The sequence below is a fragment of the Gekko japonicus genome, unplaced genomic scaffold (assembly GCF_001447785.1).
Source record: "Gekko japonicus isolate JY-2015 unplaced genomic scaffold, Gekko_japonicus_V1.1 scaffold1602, whole genome shotgun sequence".
Taxonomy (NCBI): domain Eukaryota; kingdom Metazoa; phylum Chordata; class Lepidosauria; order Squamata; family Gekkonidae; genus Gekko; species Gekko japonicus.
Window position 1 is genome coordinate 199,359 of NW_015172053.1, and position 21,669 is coordinate 221,027.

Below are 21,669 nucleotides of genomic sequence, written 5' to 3' on the forward strand. Positions count from 1 at the left end.
AAATATATATTAGTAAAATGTCAAGAGACTAAAAATCAGAAATTATTAACCAATCCTGTCTTTGCTTCTTCCAACACAACTGAATGCTTTATATCCAGCTGAACTGAAAACAATGTCATATTCTATTAGCTGCAAAGAGACTTAAAGTACATAAATTCTCATTCAGTTACTGTTATGTAAGCGACAGAGGTATCTGAATATATTCACTTTGATACAGCATACCATATTATGTATTATACCTCAAAGGCAAAAGCAAATTTTAATGTGAGAAGAATGTCTTTATTCTAAATAGGATAATATCACCCGACCTTTTACAAAATCTATTTAAAAGAGAATGTTAAGATAGCAAATTTTCTGATGCTTTTTCTAATGGAAGTTCTGAATGACACAGGCATGGAAAAGGCTGCAGCTATATTTAGAACAGTCACTAAGCAGAAGCTTTTCAGGGTACACGGATGCTGTGCTGGGATGTTGCACTGGTTCAGCAACCAGCTAATATAAGCTAGGCTGGAAAATCTTTCCAGTTATGTCTTAAGGTAAGAAGAGATATTCAAGAGAAAAGACACTGTTAAGCTTTCCCCCCAAAATGTGTACAGTTATACTATCTGAACAGTCATACATTGCAAGGTTTATCCTCCCTACACAGAATGTGCCCAAATGGACCACCATCTAAAAAATCTGAGTCAGACTGAGGTGACGAGAGAAGAGGTCCTATGACTCATAGACGACTTAAAAACTGATAAATCACCAGGCCTGGAGTTCTGAAATAACTCAAATGTGAACTTGTGGATCTCCTTACAAAAATATGTAATCTTTCATTAAAATCTGCCTCCATTCCTGAGGACTGGAAGGTAGCTAATGTCACTCCCATCTTTAAAAAGGGTTCCAGAGGAGATCTGGGAAATTACAGGCCAGTCAGTCTGACGTCAATGCTGGGTAAGTTGGTGTAAACTATTATTAAGGAAAGAATTAGTAGGCAAATTGATGAACAAAACCTATTGAGGAAGACTCAGCATGGATTCTGTAAGGGAAGATCTTGTCTCACTAACCTGTTAGTGTTCTTTGAGGGCGTGAACAACCATGTGGACAAGGGGGACCCAATAGATGTTGTTTACCTTGACTTCCAGAAAGGTTTTGATAAAGTTCCTCATCAAAGGCTCCTAAGTAAGATCTGTCGAGGATGGGCGAGTGGGCTTAAACGTGGTAAATGGGGTTCAATGTGGCCAAGTGCAAAGTGATGCACACTGGAGCAAAAATTCCTAACTATAAATACACATTGATGGGGTCTGAACTGGCAGACACTGACCAAGAGAGAGATCTTGGAGTCGTAGTAGATAACTCAATGAAAGTGTCAAGACAGTGTGCAACTGCAATAAAAAAAGGTCAACGCTATGCTCACGATTATTAGGAAGGGAACTGAAAACAAATCAGCCAGTATCATAATGCCCCTGTATAAATCAATGGTACGACCTCATTTGGAATACTGTGTACAGTTCTGATCACCACACCTCAAAAAGGATATTATAGTACTGGAAAAAGTGCAAAACAGGGCAACTAGAATGATAAAAGGGTTGGAACACTTTCCCTATGAAGAATGGTTCAAACGCTTGGGGCTCTTTAGCATGGAGAAACAAGGACTGAGGGGTGACATGATAGAGATTGATAAGATTACGTGTGGGATAGAGCAGGTAGAGAAACAAGTACTTTTCTCCCTTTCTCACAATACAAAAACTTGTGGGCACTCAATGGAATTGCTAAGCAGTCGGGTTAGAACAGATAAAAGGAAGTACTTCTTCACCCAAAGAGTGATTAACACATGGAAGGAGGTGGCAGCGGCTACACGCATGGACGGTTTCAAGAGGGAATTAGATAAATATATGGAGCAGAGTTTCATCAGTGGTTATTAGCTACATGGTATAGATAGGAACTCTCAGTCTGGGGCAAGTGATGCACTGTATTCTTGGTGCTTGGGGGGGGAGGAGACAACAGTGGGAGGCCTTCTAGTGTCCTGGCCCCACTGCCGGACCTCCTGATGGCACCTGGTATTTTTGGCCACTGTGTGACAGAGTGTTGGACTGGATGGGCCGTTGGCCTAATCCAACATTGGCTTCTCTTAAATTCTTATGTTAACCCAGAACTTAATTACAGTATTGTTATTTTTAGTGCATGTGTGAAAAGTTATCAGTGGTGAACTACACAGCAGTTCATTGTTACACGTTCTTTGCCAGGAATGCACATGCTTTGCCCCCTCAGAGTCTAAGGAGGAGGTTTGTAAGCAGCAGCTTCCCCCAAAAAAGGAGATACTCAGTTCCTATGCTTTTGATCATTATCTAGAAAGGAAAAACAGATTCTGATTGTCAAATAAGATGGAGAGGAGGTAGAAGGGCAATGAAGCATGGAAAATAATCTGGCTATAACAATCTTTACTATCTCTTTGTTCTGATTAAACAATCATGGAGTGCAAAACTGTGCAATTTATTTAAGTTTGCCTCTCTGTACATTTACGTGCCAAACTGATAACTAATTCTGGATAGGGGAAGGATGCAAAAGAAAGACAGAGTAACTTAAGATGCCTTCACACACAGGCATAATACAAGGTTAAAAAAACACTGTACAATACATACTACTATCCTAGTCAGGCCAGGAATTATACAAGGAACCCTATGACAATTGTTTCTTTTCTAAACCAACATTAGGATCCTGCAGAAGGAGACAGAATATATATTTTATTTATTTATTTAGAAGATTCTTATTCCGCTTTTCCACCCAGTTAGGGTCCATAAGGCAGCAAACATAAAAACATTAGATCATAAAATATGTGCTCTATTATGAGATAGTGTTTTTTACTACACATCCATTAAAGTGCTCCAAAAATAGCTAAGAGATTTTTTTTTGCCATGGTCCAGATGTACTGAACCTGACATTTGCACACATTCCCATCCTCCTCCATTCCCTTCCTTTCTGACTATAGATCACCAAAATATACAAATGCACAATCTATTATTTGGACTTTGCCTCAAAACTAATAGTTGACAAACTCCAGAATATTGTTTAAACTAGAGGCAAGACATTAATTATAGCTTTCCGACTTAATGTAGTGCAAGCTACAGTTCAAAAGCAGAAAAGGGAACCTGCATGTAAGAGTTGGAGGATATGTGTGAAGAGACAGGGCATGAACCCAAGGCATATTCCCAAATCTAAAAACTATGATGTTAATGGAATCTGCACTCAGCCTAGTTTGTGAATCTGTGTCTTAAAGAATGCACATTCTACTAAGACCAAAATGGTAAATACATAAATTTGACATATAGGCATCTTGTAAGGATTTATAGGCATCTTGTAAGAAAATAAAATTTTATAAATATATTGCATTTCAGAAACTGGTACTACAAATTAGTAATATATTCTGAATTAAATATTTTACATATCTACAGAAATGAAATAAGAACTGCCAAAGTTCTTCGCACTCACCAAAAAACTGACAAAGCTGGCTCCAAAACTCATTAGTGGACTATGGTTTCTGTAAAACAAAGGAAAAGATCAAATGACTACATACATAAATAATTATTCTCTGTTACTATTGGTAACTTTTACAGATAAAGCAGATGAACTACAGACAATTAAGTATTCGGAAAACAAACAATGACTGTGATATTGATCCTTATGAACTTCGAAACATTATACCCAGAGCTGCAGTGGATCACAGGAAACAAGATCCATGACTAGAAATAACTCTAAAACTACACTACAAGATGTGAATGTGCAAGGACTCGTGGATAAACAGAAATCCCACGCCACACCACTGGCCTTCAGCTTCCCCTCCTGCCCTAACTCTGCTTCTCTTCTCTGCCTCTATTTCCCTTCCCCAACCACTCACTCTTTTGGTGTTTGTCCCCCAGTCATCCACCTGTCTGAGATTCTTTTCCTTTTCACACTCACTATTTGTCCACCCCCCCCTTACTTCATCCCCCTCCTTCTCCTGGTTGCGCCTACTGATGCTACAGCATTCTGAGTTGCCAAAGAAACACCTGACAATGGCAAGGCTTTGTTTTTGTTAGTCTGTTTTTTTGAGTCTGCAGAGAAATTTGCCACCTTTTGGGAAGCCTCAGGTGAGCCACCTGGCACTTGATGCTTGGCAGAGGTCACCAAAAATCAGCAGCCAATTCCCTGCAGCCAGACAGGATACACAGGCTCCAATGCTGTGATACACTCTCTTGGCAATCCAAAATAATGACCCAAACCTTGGGTGTTCTTATGAGACATTGGTTAGTCATGAACTCTTTGGCTCCTTTGTGCGATGCACAGACATCACTGTCCCAGTTGGAGGGGCTGTAGTGGTAGTTACCTCTGTAATTAAAAATACCATCCTACATTTCTGCAAACCTAGCTCTGTGTGGCCCCAAAATGTATTTTTTTTAATCTGCAGGTGGGTACCATATAAGACAGTGGTGTCAAACATGCAGCCCGCAGGCTGGATCCAGCCCTGCCCACGAGCAACTACAGTGGCATAGGGGATTTATCCTCTGGTGAAAACTGAGCTGAACAGAACTACTGTCAGTTCTAGTCCCGTGCTGGTGTGAGCTACCAGCCTTGTCCCCAGCTCGCCGTCTACCCAGCAGTTCGAAAGCTTCAGCGAGTAGATAAAATGGGTACCACTCCTTAGAGAGGGTGGGCACGCTAAACCCCCCGGTGGGGGAGGTGTTAACCGGCGAACGGAAGGTCCAGCGCGTGAGATCGAAAAGCCTAGAAAGAACTCTTCGGCATCAAGAAAGCCTGTAATGGGCCGTCTGGCCAGGCGGTGGCAGTGCTGTGCTGCAACTGAAGCAGTCCTGGAGAAAGCTGACGACATCAAGCCACGCCAAGGGGAAAATGTCGTTGGAACATGTCTGACCTTACTGCTGAACAAACTCCCCGTCTGCTGTGAACATGTGTGATTTAAAGATTTATATGTTGTCCTCCCTTACCCCTTTGAATTATTGTTAGTCCCGTGTGTATTTGAGTAACTGTAAATCACTCAGAGCCAGCAGCTCTGCAGGATTGAGCAATTAATAAATTGAATTATTATTATTATTATTATTATTATTATTATTATTATTATTATTATTATTATTATTATTCCTTGTCCCAGCCACTACTGCTGCTGTGTCACCAAGCCTCTCATCCTCCTTTAGGGAAGTAAAGGGGAAGGAAAAGGAGAGTGCACACACACAGACCAAAGAAAAGCTCCCTCTGCTCTCTCCTGTCTCTTCCTCTGGCACTGCTGCTGTGTTGCCAAGTCTCTCCTCCTTTAGGGAAGCGAGGTGGAATGAAAAAGAGAATGCACGGATGCGCAATAGAGAAAAACTCCCTCCGCTCTCTCCTGCTTCCTCCTTTGGGGCTGCTGCTGAGTTGCCTAGCCTCTCTTCCCTTGTTCAGAGAGGGAGTCTCATGGCACCAACAAAGTTTTGTTCCAGGTATAAGCTTTCCTGTGCATGCACACCTCTTTAGAGGGAAGGAGGGAGATTCTTCTGACAAGCCCTGCTTTGCCGTTTACTTTGAGACCTGATATCTCTCTCTCTCTCTCTCTCTCACACACACACGCGCGCGCGCGCGCGCGCGCACATACACACATTAAAAAAGGAAGGGAGGCAGGAAAAAGATGCATCAGGGATAAGGGAAATTAAAGGGAAATTATTTTGGCCTTATTCTGAAAAGGTTTAAAAAAAAAAAGATTAGATTTCTCTTTGCCTATCTGGGATTTTCTTTCAAAAAGATCCTGGTTAGGAATTACAACACTTGGATTGGATTCCATAGTTTAATGACTGGAAGTAGATGGCTAAGTATTTAAGAATACATTTATAGTTCCATATATTCCAGTTACATAGTCTCCCTCTCTCCCCTCCCATTTCACTGGTTGCCTTTCTTCACATTAACCCTCCCCTTGCTTTTTAAACTTTTTATTATCATCACTAGCAGTGAGTGGATTTTGTCCAGTCGGAAAGCAACACATTATTTCACTTGGAGAGATCCCCCTTTCCAGTTCTAACAAATGAAAAAAAAAAATAATAAAAGACACCTAACAGCACAGCTTGCAATCTTTATTAGTCGAAGGGAGCAAGAGTCCAGTAGCACCTTAATGACTAACAAAATTTTTGCAGGGTTCTTCTTTCATGAATCACTGCTCACTTCTTCAGATACAGCTAGAATGTGAGTCCATTTGCCCTTATAACTTGGAGAGTGAAGTGCCAAATAACGATAGCAGCCATTGGTAAAGAGAGAAGAAACCTAGGTATCAATTCTGCCCAGGAGGATGCATTGAGCTTCATTATCAGGCGCAATTCATCAGTCTCTCTTTTTTTCTTTTTTCAATTATATATATTGTTATTAGAAGTATCAGTCTCTTTTTCTAATCTCCATTTGAATTTCCTTTGTAAGAGAACTACTACTTTTAGGTCAGCAACTGAATGTCCTGGAAGGTTAAAATGTCCCCCCACTGGTTTTTGAATATTGCGGTTTCTTATAGCTGTAGAAAGAGTAAGAATCCAGTAGCACCTTGAAGACTAACAAAATTTGCAGCAGGGTATGAGCTTTCATAAGTCACTGCTCACTTCTTCAGGCTTATGTCTATTTATTCTTTGCATACTCCCGAACCCAACTGAGACCCAGATTTCCTGTCTCATTGCCAATGATGATATCTCCATGCCTACTACCCCTCTGCATATCACACCTAATCCAATCAAGTCTGCTATTGCCATTTGGCATGTGAAATCATCTTTATAAAGTTTATATCTCCAGTACCTCATGTTGAATTTTAAGGCACACATGGTCCGGCCCGGGAAAAGTGACATTTATGTCAGATCCGGCCCTTGTAACAAATGAGTTTGACACCCCTGATATAGGGCATGACTAATAAATATATACATTTTTACAAAAAGAAACATTATTAATTTTTACGATAAATTTATTGTAACTATCATAAAATTAAACTCAGGATGATTTATTCTTTACAAATATGAAAACACAAAAAGAGAAATGCTGTCATATGCTCATGCAATGCAACTTGGTCTATAGACACTTAAGAGATGTATTAGATATTTCCAAGTCACACTGCTGAAGAAGCAAGCCATATTTTACACTGAAAAGTGACCTGCCTCTTCTAAAGCATGTGAGTGGCTGCATTAAATGCTTCAAAGAAATCTCCAGAGTTCGTCTACACATGTATATGTGTGCATTTAATTGCTTGTTTTAATATTGTGCTGATTTTAACTGTAAATCACCTCAAGCAGAATTCTGAAGAGGTGGCATAGGAATATCCTAAATAAATAATACAGCTTGGATAGTTTGACTCTAATCTTTAATATACAGATAATATACAACAGTATTTGAGTAAAAGAAAAAGTTAGAAAGAAGCTGAAAGACATTACAATTTCTTTGTGCTCAAGAAGGCTTGCAATAAATTAGGTGCTACTTTAGCTAAGCTAGCCAGAAACTAGAAACAAAGTGAACTGTGTAACACCATATGTTATGCATTCATAGAACAACTGGGACATCAGATCTCCATTAACACAGACAAAAAGCCATTGTACCTTAAGCTGACGGATAGTGAATAGTCACCATAGCAAGCTTTCTAGATTGTAATTGTTCCCCATATCCAGAGAGATAGATAGGTACTTCAGTTGCGTTAGGGCTGTTAAGTACCTACAATGCTTCCTCAATTGATTTCAGTAAGACTTACTTCTGGGTAGACATGGTCAGGATCAGGCTATGTAATCAGGTTCAGCCATGCATAGATGGTGATTACAGAGCTTTTTCAACTTGTCTTTCCTAGCATTTATGTACATATCATCCATACACATCTTTGACTTCTACTGATTCATAATGGTGTAATGCTGAAAGAGAGCTCTCATTATTTATTCCTTTAGCACCATGAATGTGCATAAACAAAAAGGTAAGTCCCTATCTTGAACAGCTCATAATCTAAACAATTTGACACAGGGATAGCAATGGTAAACAGAAAAGGGTATCTACTCAGTTCCACGGAGATAGATCAAGAAGGGTCTGTCTGTCTGTAGCAGTAAAAAAGAGCTAGAGTCCAGTAGCATCTTAAAGACTAACAAAATTTTGGCAGGGTGTGACCCTATAGGTAAAGGTAAAGGTTTCATTAGTCTTTAAGGTGCTACTGGACTCTTGCCGTATTCAGTTCCACCACATGTAGTTAGGCTTAATTTCAGGAATAGACTCAATGACTCAACTCCATTGAAACGGTGCATTTTGAAGGCTGCTTCAAGTGGAATACACAATTTTGTAGCAAAAAATCCAATCCCTGGTATTTCCAGTTGCTCCTGGAGCAAGAGGAGGCATGACCTAACCAGCTTGGATGACTGCCCCCACTGAAGGAGAAGAAGCAAACATGTGAATCCCGTCATCATGTCAAATTTTACCCTAAGGCAGCGGTTCTCAACCTGTGGGTCGCGACCCCTTTGGGGGGGTCGAACGACCCTTTCACAGGGGTCGCCTAAGACCATTGGAAAACACAAATTTTCGATGGTCTTATGATAGCAACAAAAATAATTTTATGGTTGGGGGTCACCACAACATGAGGAACTGTATTAAAGGGTCGCGGAATTAGGAAGGTTGAGAACCACTGCCCTAAGGATTCCTAGAGCTATTGTGGATCAGGATGGTGTAATAGTTTTGTTTAGCCAAGACGGTGGCAAAGCAGAAAAGGATGAATTTATAATGGACAAAATTGTGTTGTTCCCCTCCAGACAGGTTCAGTTATATTAATTGTTCTTCAGTTCATTTCCAAATTCTTCCACTAAGGTAAATTTTCAACATTCAAATGTCTTCATTGTTTATTCAAAGGTGGTCCAAGGCATTTCAGCGCCTGAGGCCAAAAATCCAAATTATGCCCCCCATATTGGTAAAAAAATATAATAATAAACCAAATAACTGACAGCTTGCTGCCCTTTAATAGTACTCCAAAATCTGCAGCCTGAAGCAGGCTGCTTGCCTAACAGTAGACTCTAACTGAGGTTTCATCCTTCATGTTGCACTATGCTGTAAGGAAAGAACAGGAACAAGTAAAGCACGTGCTCTCAGAGGTGACTTTAGGACAAAGAATATGCTGAGTAACACAGTATCAGAACAAATGGAAATTGGTTCTGGGCTAATTTTCATTTTGTTTTAAAAGCACATCATCATTAAATGATATTTCAGGGCACAAGAAATACTGCAGTAGGTTTAAGGGTACAAGGGAAAAGTGCTTAACTGTCAAAAATGTAAAGTAGTTAGTTGGCTGTAACCAGGGGTCATTTCGTAGAAAAAGAGCTAGGGGAACTCATTAGCATAACTTATTAGCATATGCCACACCCCCTGACATCAGGGGCCCGGCGGTGGACCTGCAAGGCCGGCGGAAGTGCAAGGAAGCCCCACCAAGGCCCTCCCTGGCCCCAGGCAGGCAGGGGTGGGGAGAGGCGGGGAGGAAGCAACTTACCCTCCCTCTCCTCCTGGCTGAATGAGGGCTGGAAGCGGGGCGGCCAGAAGCAGGGGGCGGGGCTTCATCGTGTGCCCCGCCCCCCTGCACCTCACCCGGGGGAACTGCGTTCCCCTGCGTTCCCCCCCGAAATGACCTCTGGCTGTAATATATTGTAAAACATGGAGATATCTGAATATTCTCTCATATTCAGCCAATTCTCTTGTGGCATCCATGAATCAAAAGGTCAAACATGAATCAGGGTTTGGAGGGGGCAAGAGGTCTAAGTATGGATCATCACTCCTCATTTGGCAAAATACTGTTCATTTTTATTTTATTGTTTATGATTGTATTAGCACAGTTATGAAATAATTATCATTAGAACATTTTTAAAAAGTAATGAGCAGTTGCTTTGGCTGGATTCAAAGTGAAAAGTAAGAGCCAGTTTGGTGTAGTGGTTAAGTGCACAGACTCTAATCTGGGAGAACCGGGGTTGATTCCCCACTCCTCCACTTGCACCTGCTGATGTGACGTTGGGTCAGTCACAAGCTCTGGCATAGCTGTCCTTGAAAAAGAGCAGTTTTTCTCAGAGTTCTCTCAGCCCCACCCACCTCACAGGGTGTCTGTTGTGGGGAGGGGAAGGGAAGGGAAAGGAGTTTGTAAGCCGCTCTGAGACTCCAAGTGAAGGGCGGGGTATAAATCCAATCTCCTCCTCCTCCTCCTCCTCCTCCTCCTCCTAATACCTCTCATCCTCCAACATAACAAAAACTGATAATTTGCAATTGATTCATGAATATTTCAAGATAATTAGGAAGCAATTAAGCTAGAAAAACAAAATTTAAAGGGAAAGTGGCACTGAGAGAAATTTTAATAGACATTTGGCTGTACACACAGGACAACCTGGTGCTGAAATTATATTCAAAGTAAAAAAAAAATCAGCACAGTTCGGGCAAAAAAAAGTGGAAGATAAAACAAAAACCCTTGAAATGCAATAGGTTGGCAAAGAGACTAACTGGATTCTCTGTTAAAATTGAGGTAACAAGTAACAGTAATTCCAGACTAAATTCTTAACATGGAAGTCACCATTATGCTAAAAGCATTTTCTAGACTTTTAACCTGAATTTCTCTACTTCATAGGCCATAGAACATATAGTCCATGCACTGCATGAGGTTCATAAGGATATGCAATGGCCCATAGCCCTGAGTTTCATGATTTGCCCCCCCTGACAAGTTATTCTATGGTGCCAGGACAATGCGCTCTCTGCAGCCATATAAAGAGGTTGTCAACACAGATCCAAGATAGACATGATAAGTGCAGAGTTCTCTAATTTAGGTAATAAAAAATGAGAAGCATGCATACTGGATGGGGGACACACCTCTGGGTAGCAGTGTACGTAAACAAGATCTTGGGGTACGGGTGGACTGTAAGCTAAATATGAATAGTCAGTGTGATGCAGTAGCAAAAAAGGCTAATGCAGTCTTGGGGTGTATCAACAGAGGCATAACATCCAAATCACAAGATGTCATAATCAGTGCTCCCTCTAAGCTGTGGAGTCTTGTGAGCAAAAATTCTACTTTGTCAGCTACTGGCATTAAAGTTGTGAGCGAGCGATTTGGCTACCACATAAATTAGTTTGCTCTGGAGCCATCCTTCCTGAGCTAAGACAAAAATGGAATCTAAAAAACTGTGAGCTAGCTTACACTAAGCTTAGAGGGAACATTGGTCATAATCCTGCTGTACACTGCATTAGCCAGGCCATACCTGGAGAACTGTGTGCAGTTCTGAAAGCCTCACTTCAAAAAGGACATGGGCAGAATGGAGCAGGTACAGAGGAAGGCAGCGTAGATTATCAGGGGCCTGGAGGCCAAGCCCTATGAGAAAGGCTGAAGGACTTGGGAATTTTCAGTCTGGAGAAGAGGAGGTTGAGGGGGGACACGATTTCTCTCTTTTAAGTATCTGAACTGAAGTCACTTAAAGGAGGCCAGAGAGCTGTTCCTGTTGGCAGCAGAGGATACGACTTGCAATAATGGATTTAAATTACAGCCGGAAAGGTACCAGCTGGATATTAGGAAAAATCTGTTTACAGTAAGAGTAGTTCAGCAGCACCTAGGGAGGTGGTGGGTTCCCCCTCACTGGCAGTCTTCAAGCAGCAGCTGGATGAACACTTATCAGGGATGCTTTAGACTGATCCTGCATTGATGGGTTTGGCCTAGATGGCCTCTATGGCCCCTTCCAATGCTAGGATTCTAGATGAGGGAGATCTGTTATTCTCTCATCTATGTAACAACTACTGGCCATTGTTTATATTTCATCACGAGCCAGGAATCTCCCATAAACAGAAAATTTCTTTGCTATCAGCTTGTGACCACCATTTTAATATTTATGATGATGTTTTAAATTTTTATTTTTGCTATATTAACTAATATATTTTGTATAAATGAAATGTTGTTACCTGCCCTGAGCCCGCTTGCAGGAAGTGTGGACTATAAACGTAAATAAATAAATAAATAAGAAATAAATAAATCTGTGGCCATGAGGGTTGCTAATTTGACTGCAGAGGCATTTGATGTGTCGGGGTATCTAACCCACACTCCTGTGCATTTCCCACAATTTAAGGATCCCTCCCACACACACTGTTACTAGCTCTACCAATGGGGGAACACCTCTTTCTGTTGGGTAAATGAGGCACGGAGACTAGAGTTGTTAACCAAAATAAGGTTCTTTATCTAAAGCTATTAGGAAGGGGGAAAACAGGAAAGTTTTAATAAAAGAACAAAGTCCTAAACTACATATTTATATAGCAAAGTAGGCTAATACATACATACAAGTCTCTAAGAGGAAAAGGTAAAAGCCTAGGGGGAGGCTGCTGAGCAAGTAACCTCTCTTCTAGAACCTTAACAGGAAGAAGCTCAAGCTTGTTAGCCAGCCCAAACACTGGTAAATTAAAACTATCCAATCAGTTTCTCAAACATACCAATTCACATAGAGGATTGGCTCTGAGCCAGGTTGCACTTCCAGGTCAGGTCTCTAGTAGAATCATAACAAATATGTTAACTCTATAATGACTCAAATTTAGATCTTGCCACATCCCAACACTTTCTACATAGAATTACAGCCTCCCTCCCCTCTAGCAATGTTCTAAAAAGCAAGAAACAGCAGCAGCTCTATAGGTATTCATGGCTGTGCAGATGTTCACCACAAGCTGAACAGTGGGATGAAGATTAATGACTTAAATCTACCTGACTTAATGGCAGCTTTTTTAGCCATTTAAGACCTTTATTTCTCTAGTAACTAAACCTTAACAGTTTCAATTATACATATAAGAAACGTTTCTTTAAAAACACATCCAATATGACAAGCCAAGGACAGAACAATAAGCCTTAGTTACTAAAGCACGAAGAACAGAGTGGGGGTGTTCCATACTCAATCAGTTTTACAGTAAATGAAATACTATCTGCTCAGATCTAACCAATACCACAAATTTAAGATTTCAGAGAGTTTCCCAGGAAATATCATTTCCAAAAGGAATCCCATAAATTTTAATTAGCTGCCAGCAAGTGCAAGTTTTTTCCAGAACTAATTAGGACACAAACATGGTATAAACAGCAAGAATAAAGCCAATCTGAAAGGTCACTCTTCCTGGCTTTAAGTGCATATACAAATGGCTAGATGACTCTACGCCTATATTATATTGCTACTGAGCGTGGAAATATAAAAAAGAAATACAGAGAAATGCTAGGTAGAATCCCCAGGCTAAACTGACAGAGAAAGGCATCCAAGGTGAATGGGACTTGCTAAAAGATGAGCTCAGGGCTGATGCGGAATTCCTCAGGGAATACCTACTTACCTTAAATGAGTTCAAGTTTTCTGGGTTGGATAAATCGCTTCATAAGGTGCTAAAGGAACTGGCCCATGTACTCTTAGAATCTCGTCAGCTTTGAAAACAGGATTTCTCAAAACTGGTAGAGGTTCTGAGAGTACATGAGTAAGTGATGAGCTGCCATTGGAGAATGTTGTTGTCCCTATCTTCAAAAATGGATATTATAGACCATCTGACTATGATACCAGATAAGATATGAAAAAAGGTTATTAAAGTGGTCATACTGAAAACGTCAATGGATTTAGAAGGATTTATCTCTGTTAAAGATTGCACTGCAAGCATTTTGAAAACAATGCAGTGACTATTACAAGCCAGCTTGCATCCTGCCAGAATACTTTAGCTGTTTGTTTTTTCATTTGATGAATCATGAGAATGCTCTAAATCCACCAAAGCATTCAATTAAGGCTCCCATGATGCTTTGGTTAGTTTGGTCAAATGTGGACTGGATGATCACAGCAGAAATGCATCAGGTAACCGAGAGGTGCATTTAATGTTGTACATATCATCTGGTCTTACATAAGAAAGTTACTCAAAGAAAATATTTTGCTCAGTTTTTTAAATAACTTCTCAGTACTTAAAAGACTACTTCATGGTCCTCAACTGTCTATATATCATCCAAATTTGGAACAGCACAACAGGCTCCTGTTCTAACTTTTCTACATAACCATTAAACATATTTGTACCACCTCACCACCAACCAGCTTTCCCCATATTTTCTAAAACTATTGTTCAGAAGACCTCACTCTTGTTCAAGATATATACACAGAGAGAGAGCCTGTCAGTTCATTTTCCCCCTGTATCTATCAGCAGGGTTTTTGAGAAAGTAGTTTGTATTAACTTTATCTTTTTTCAGTCCCTTTGATGGCTTTCAGTTTAACACCATTCTCTTGATAAGATTGTATGCCTTTGAACTACACAGCCTCTTAATGGGATTTACTGGCTAGAAAAGAGAGCAATTCCATATTGACTACCCCTTTCTTGCAGTTCAGAGACAGGGGGATGAAATTAATATACAGGAAACATAATATTACAGTACTGGCATTCATGATAAATAGTTTTACAAAAACCATAAAAACTGAAGATAAGTAGCTCTTTAAACAATTTCTGTGTATTTCTGGATATAGAATTATTGCAACTTGCACAATTCTATTATTAATATATAAAAAAGGCTTATATGAATGTCATAATTTTTACATTCAATTAAAAATATTAATTAGCGTTCAATGCATTGTCATCTTCTTGTAAAGATTACGAACAATCAAACAAGATAAAAGTTATATGAAGTATTTCAGATTTGCCATAGAAAGAGGAACAAGTCAATGTAGTCCTGCAACTGCTTTTGAACTACAGAGAACCATATTGGCTAGAAGTTGTTGTTCAGTCGCACAGTCAAGTCCGACTCTTCGCGACCCCATGGACCAGCTCCCACCAAGCCCTCCTGTCTTCCGCCGTCCTCTGAAGTTTGCTCAATTTCATGTTCATTGCATCAATGACACTGTCTAACCATCTCATCCTTTGCTGTCCCCGTCTTCTTTGACCTTCAATCTTTCCCAGCATCAGGGTCTTCTCCAGTGAGTGCTCCCTTCTCATTTGGTGGCCAAAGTATTTGAGCTTCAGTATCATTATCTGGCCTTCCAGGGAACAGTCAGGGTTGATTTCTTTTAGGATTGACTGATTTGATCTTCTTGCAGTCCAAGGGACTCTCAAGAGTCTTCTCCAGCACCATAGTTCAAAAGAATCTATTCTTCGGCGCTCGGCCTTCCTTATAGTCCAACTCTCGCAGCCATACATGACTACTGAAAGACTATTGAAAGAGGTAGTCAATCTTTAAAGGTACAATTGTGGTCTTAGGGTACTGTCTCAGTGATGATCTGGTTCTTATAGATCCACATGGGTCAATGCAGGGGTAATTCATGAGGACAACCAGATGGATTTCACCTAGAGAACTGGTGTTGAGTAGTGATGGGCATGAACTGGGAAAATGTGGTATGGTTCATGGTATGCCAGCTTCATGAACCATGAAACATCACAAATAAACCAGTTTCATTTGTGAGGTTTGTGACATGGTAGAACACCCCTCAGCATGATAGAGACACCAAACTCACAAGGGATATCCGGCTAACCCACCTCTACCTACATGCCAAGGTTGGTGAGGATTGAATTTATGGGGTTCGAGTTATGGCTCCCCCAAAGAAGGTGTCCCCAGGAAAGCATTTTCTGGGGAAATGACAAGCACAGGTTCATGAGGGTCAGGATTGTATAGAATGGATCCTGTGCAAATTAAAGATGCCAAACATGCAAGAGATCTCCAGATGACTCTCCTCTACTTGCCCTCCAAGTTTGATGAGGATTGGATTTATGGGGTCCAAGTTACAGCCCCCCAAAGAAGGTGCTCCTATGGAGGGAAAAACAGCAAAAAAGCAAGGACAACAGAAGCCATGCAGAACAGAATCGAAGTCCCAGAGAATCTCTGCAGTAGAAACTGAAGGTTGGAGGCATTTTTGCAAGCCCAGCAGAACCAGTGCAATGTGCCCAGCAGAACTAGTGCCACTGTGGCACTGTGAACCCAACAGGACTAAGGTCAAGTCAGGGAAGTGTTTTTTGGGGTTTCTTGAAGAGATCTCTAGTCCTTCCCATTCTATTATTTTCCTCTATTACTTTGCATTGTTCATTCAGGAAGGCCTCCTTATCTCTCCTTGCTGTTCTCTGGAAATCTGCACTCAGTTGTGTAAATCTTTCCTTTTCGCCTTTGCCTTTGCTTTCCTTCTTTCCTCTGCTATTTGTAAAACCTCTTCAGACAGCCACTTTGCTTTCTTGCATTTCTTTTTCTTTCGGATGGTGGTGATTGGCTATAAGATCTTGATGCAAATTCTACCTCCAACTAAGACTGCAATTGCTGTACCAGTTTGGCCAATACGCTGACTATGGGGTAGTTGATGGCAAAAACCTTTATCAACAGGCTTCATAAGTGCTTCTCAAGGGTGGCCAGCCAAGTTCCCCCACTTCAACACACTACATGAAGTACATACCGACCCACACTACTGGTTTTCGAACAGAGGTTCATTCCATCAGACCACTTTTATTACTACCACACAGAAAATCTGTTGAAGGAAAGAAAGCCTCATATTGGTACAAGATCCAAGCAGTTACAGAGAAAAAAATATTTTCAACATTGATAGCCCACTTTTCTGGCCAATGGGAACCCAAAACAGCTTACAACACCCTTATTCTCTCTTCCATTGTATCTTTACAACAACTCCGTGAAGTGGTTTGAAAATACATGCAATTGCTTCTGACACAAGGTCATATACATTTGTGGCCCCACAAACATTCTTTTTTGTCATTCAGTTTCAGATTGGAAGTAAGTAAGTCAAGTCAACTTTAATTGGCATAAATTATCAGTACCATTTATACATTTTAAAACCAGTTAAAACTCATATATACAATTCTAAAAGAACCTTTGGCGCAGCTTTAAAGCCAAGCAGAGAAACTTAGCCACCTTCTCTATGATTTCTGACTGAGATCTCTTAAAAGTCTACTCACCTTAAGTGCATCAGAGCAAGCACCCATGCTGGTTAAAAGAGAATGTAAGTATGTGATCCTTAGGTCCATATACAAATTGCAGTGCAGGAGAACATGAGTGGTAAGTATATTAAATCTGGGTACAGTAAAATATGCATCTTTAATATTGGACGGGATTTTTCAATTGGGAAGTTTAATATTAATCAAAAAAATTCATTTCTCCATACAGCATTCCATTTTTAGTACTATATCAATTGTTTATCAATTGTTTACTGCCTTACAAGTGTAACAGGGGCTTTGCTGCATGTTGTATTCTGTACTATTTGACCTCTGAAGAAGGCTCTTGTGGGCCAAAATGCAACAGGTCATTTATGGTTCTTTTTGTGCATTTGTCACTTTGATTATTTTTGAGGCTTTACTTGGGCCCCTACAAGGTTTTTATATATATTTTAGAATAAACACGTGTACTTTTGTCTATACCTATTGATGTTTTTAACTTTTGGCCCTTTACTAGTTTTCTAAACTTCCTTTGGAGGTTTTTGCTTGCTTGGTTTAGTTTTTCTTCCCCTCTGTTTGTGAGAGTAAAGAGTAGAGATTTGCACCTGGGTCTCCAAGATTGCAGTCCAACACACTAACCATTTCACTATGCAGGGGGCTGTAAAAAAGCTGCTGATGGCTCAGATTTGGCCTGGAAGCAGACAATCACTGAGCTCACTATGAATCAGCAACTTCTGGGGGCCACATGGACTTTAAACATGCACATAGCCTTTTCACCAGTATGAGATCCTTCATATATTTCAGATAAGTAAGCAGTCTCATGTGAGCATATCTTTGTAAACACAGATGACCAATCTTCACTGAAATTAATGTGGTAGCTCTCTACATTACTGCTACATGACATACACAGGCTCTCTACATGACTGCTAATCACATACAATCTGTAGATGGATAGTAGGACAGAAAAACAGCTGCTTCAGTTAATTTCTGAAGATGGAGAAACCTAAATTTCTGTTCCAATGAGGCTTTAGATCAGAGTGAAAAACTGCTGTAATTCCATGTTAATGCAGTTATATGAAGATGTGGTTTTAGTCTTGATTTCCAAATGGCACCTTAAGACTATCACCAGGTTATAAAGCTGTCACTAGTGGCTGATAGGAAGCCTACAATTCAACAAATGAAATGAATTTATTTTCCAGTCCTGGGACTAGAACTATCCAAAGTTTCACTAGTGCACATAGGGTGAAAACTAATCCTGAAAATACAACAGGCTTTAATGAACACTGCTTCTGCTAGAGAATTATGCTTCTGAGACACTCCAGGGCACCAAAGCCAGTTAACGAAAGACCGACAGGGCCTGGAACACAATCCACACAATACTTTTTATTAGGAACAGCCAAATGACCCATTTCCGAACGCAAGCTTACCAAAAGGAAAAGAATAGTTCTGAAGAACTCAAAAGCTTCCATACCATCATGTGTCATTTGGTCGGTCCTAATAAAAGGTACTGTCATTATCTAGATGGCCCAGGATAGCCTATCTCATCAGATTTTGGAGGTTAAGCAGGGTCAGCCCTAGTTACTACTTGGCTGGGAGACTTCCAAGGAGGTCCACGGTTGCTAGCAGAGACAGGCAATAGCAAACCATCTCTATTAGTCTCCTGCCTTGAAAACCACAAGGGATTGCCATAAGTCGGCTGAAACTTGACAGGACTTTCCACCAGCAGTAAAAGGTATTACGTGGATTATGTTCTGGGGGGTTGCGGTTTTTCTTTTGGATCAGCACAGCTGATATGTTCTTTCTACAAGGCCCGCCCTAACCTAAATAACTTGAGTGGCTTCATTTTTTTTCTGCACTGTCAGATTGCTCCAGGACCCCTTCTATGTCCAGTTCCCACACTCCACTGCTGGAACAGCATATACATTGGCAAGGAAGAAACTTGGCAGCAGCAAACACTACTGCAAGCTGCACCAAAATTTTGAGACGTTTGAGTCCAATTCATAATGGGGCTTTCCAAACTGGAAGAAAATATCTACACAATCGCTAATTAGAAATATAACAAATGAGAACTATGTAAGAGAGACGCTACAACTGCTACAGCAAAATTCTTGTAACTAGTATATTTGGCCATGTATCTCTTTTACTCTAAACTGAAACTGGAAAATAAATTCACAGAGTTAACTGCGAAGATAAAATGGCGGGATGAGACTATTTGAGAAGCATCAAATAACTAATACAATTTGTTTTTCAAAAAGTGGGTTTGACAAAAATGAGGGGAGGGTAAGAAAGCATCACACTGTTAGCTTCAAGGGTCAGTATCAGCTGCTAGAGTTTTTGAAAGGTAAAAAGCTAGTGGAGCATGCGTACTTTCAGCTTTAAAAGGCAATCACCTCCAAACTGCTTTTAACTGTCAAATTGCTTTTAGAACTCTGGGGAAGGCCCTTGATATAAATACAGTGTCACCCTTCAACATGTGTGTGTTATGTGCCGTCAAGTCACTTCTGACTTATGGTGACCCTATGAATGAATGACCTCCAAAACAGCCTCTCATGGGCAGCCTTGGTCACCTTGTAACTAGTATATTTGGGCACGTATCTCTTTTACTCTGAACTGAAACTGGAAAATTAATTCACAGAGTTAACTGCGAAGATAAAATGGCGGGATGAGACTATTTGAGAAGCATCAAATAACTAATACAATTTGTTCTTCAAAAAGTGAGTTTGACAAAAATGAGGGGAGGGTAAGAAAGCATCACACTGTTAGCTTCAAGGGTCAGTATCAGCTGCTAGAGTTTTTGAAAGGCAAAAAGCTAGTGGAGCATGCATGCTTTCAGCTTTAAAAGGCAATCCCAAACTGCTTTTAACTGTCAAATTGCTTTTAGAACTCTGGGGAAGGCCCTTGATATAATAAATACAGTGTCACCCTTCAACATGTGTGTGTTATGTGCCGTCAAGTCACTTCTGACTTATGGTGACCCTATGAATTAATGACCTCCAAAACAGCCTCTCATGGGCAGCCTTGGTCACATCTTGCAAACTGAGGGTTGTGGCTTCCTTGATTGAGTCAATCCATCTCATATTAGGTCTTCCTCTTTTCCTGCTGCCTTCAAATTTTCCTGGCATTATAGTCTTTTCCAGTGATTCTTGTCTTCTTATCATGTGACAAAATACAATAGTCATTTTAGTCATTCTAGCCTCCAGGGAGAGTTCAAGTTTGACTTGATCTACAACCCATTAATTTGTCTTTCTGGCAGTCAGTCCACGATATCCGTAAAACTCTCCTCCAACATCACATTTCAAATGAACCAACTTTCTTCCTTGTCAGCTTTCTTCACTGTCCATGACTATGGCATGAATTCTCTTGATCTTGGTCACCAGCAACACATCCTTACACTTAAGGACCTTCTCTAGCTCCTGATTTCTTGACTGCAGTCTCTCTTTCAGTTGATGATGGAGCTAAAGAATAGAAAACTTGAACAATTTCAGTTTCTTCATCATCAACCTTAAAGTTGTGTAATTCCCAGTAGTCGTTACTTTTGTCGTCTTGATGGTTCAGCTGCAGTCCTGCTTTGGCACTTTCTGCTTTAAACCTTCAAAAGTAGTTGTTCCAAGTCTTCACTATTTTCTGCCGGTAATGTGGTATCATCTGCGTATCTCAAACTGTTAATGTTCCTGCAATGATAGTGAATTTACTACTCTCCTTTGAGTAAAGGCATGTAAAAACAGGTTGTACTTGTTTTTGTTCGGCAGCAGTATGTTTAAAGTACACTACTTTTCGGCAAGTTGGTGGCGGTAGTTGTTTTTATATTTTCTGTGCACACTGCTTTAAAAGGAAAAGGTGCTCATACATCATCTTGAGATGTTTGGATCTAAGCCATTGGTTATTTTTGCCTGTTCCGAGAATAAGATCCTCACGTTTCTTTTCTAGCTGAACCAGCCTTTTAAGCATTAATGAAAAATTATTACATCACAGTTTGACAAGGTGCCCTTCAGCACCAGCAGAGGCACATTTCCATGATCCAGGTCAGGGATTTCACTAATGTCAAGAAAACACAGAACAAACAACTTAAGCTTTTCTCCCCGTCTCAGTGGGCCCCGTGTTTAGACATAAGGAGCTATACATTGGCTTTGTGCTCCATGTCTCCTTGCCCCTCTCCTTTATTAGTAATGCAGTTTGTGCCTCTTAAAATCATTACGAAAACAACTTAAGAGCTTCTAGTCTGTGCATTTTTTCACATTTCTCCTGTTTTCTCAAATAAGTGCTGGCATGAATCTGTAACATGATGCAGCTGACCACAAGGAAAGAATGCTAGAAAGCACATACAGTGAAGCTGTAGAGGCATGATTTTATTCTACATAAGAATGCAATATGGCACTGAATTTCAACCTTTGAGCCATTTTCTTTAAGCATAAGACTTACCCTATGGGACCTTTCCCACTTTTTCTACATAAAACTGGTCCTCCATATTTTGAGATCAGGTACATGAACCACGTACAGAGTGTTTTCCCCATTTTAAACCATAAAATCATAAAGTTTTAATGTTTTAACAGGTTGATATAACACAAAGGTAAGTAGAGCAAAAACCAGAGACCAACTAATGATAAAATAAAATGAGATCACAAGAATTTAGCAAGGATAAAGGATAGCCAAGGCGCAAGGCCAAGGGAAGGCCTCTGGAGCGCCCCACCCTGCCTTCCTCGGCCCATGCCGAGGTGCAGGACTCAGGGAAGGCCTCCGGAGCACCCTACAGAGCCTCCTTCTCTCCCCATCTCTTTGCCCTCTTTCTTTCCCTTTTTCCCTTCTCTTTCTCTTTCC

At 40.5% G+C, this 21,669-nt stretch overlaps 1 protein-coding gene across 1 annotated transcript in view; it reads right to left on the reverse strand.

Annotated features, from left to right (window-relative positions):
- TTC39C (tetratricopeptide repeat domain 39C) overlaps nucleotides 1–21,669 on the reverse strand; it is a 68,719-nt gene that overhangs the window by 32,326 nt on the left and 14,724 nt on the right. Inside the window, exon 2 of the mRNA XM_015420743.1 lies at nucleotides 3,472–3,520. Coding sequence (XP_015276229.1) covers nucleotides 3,472–3,520 — 49 coding nt within the window. The remainder of the gene's footprint in view (nucleotides 1–3,471; nucleotides 3,521–21,669) is intronic.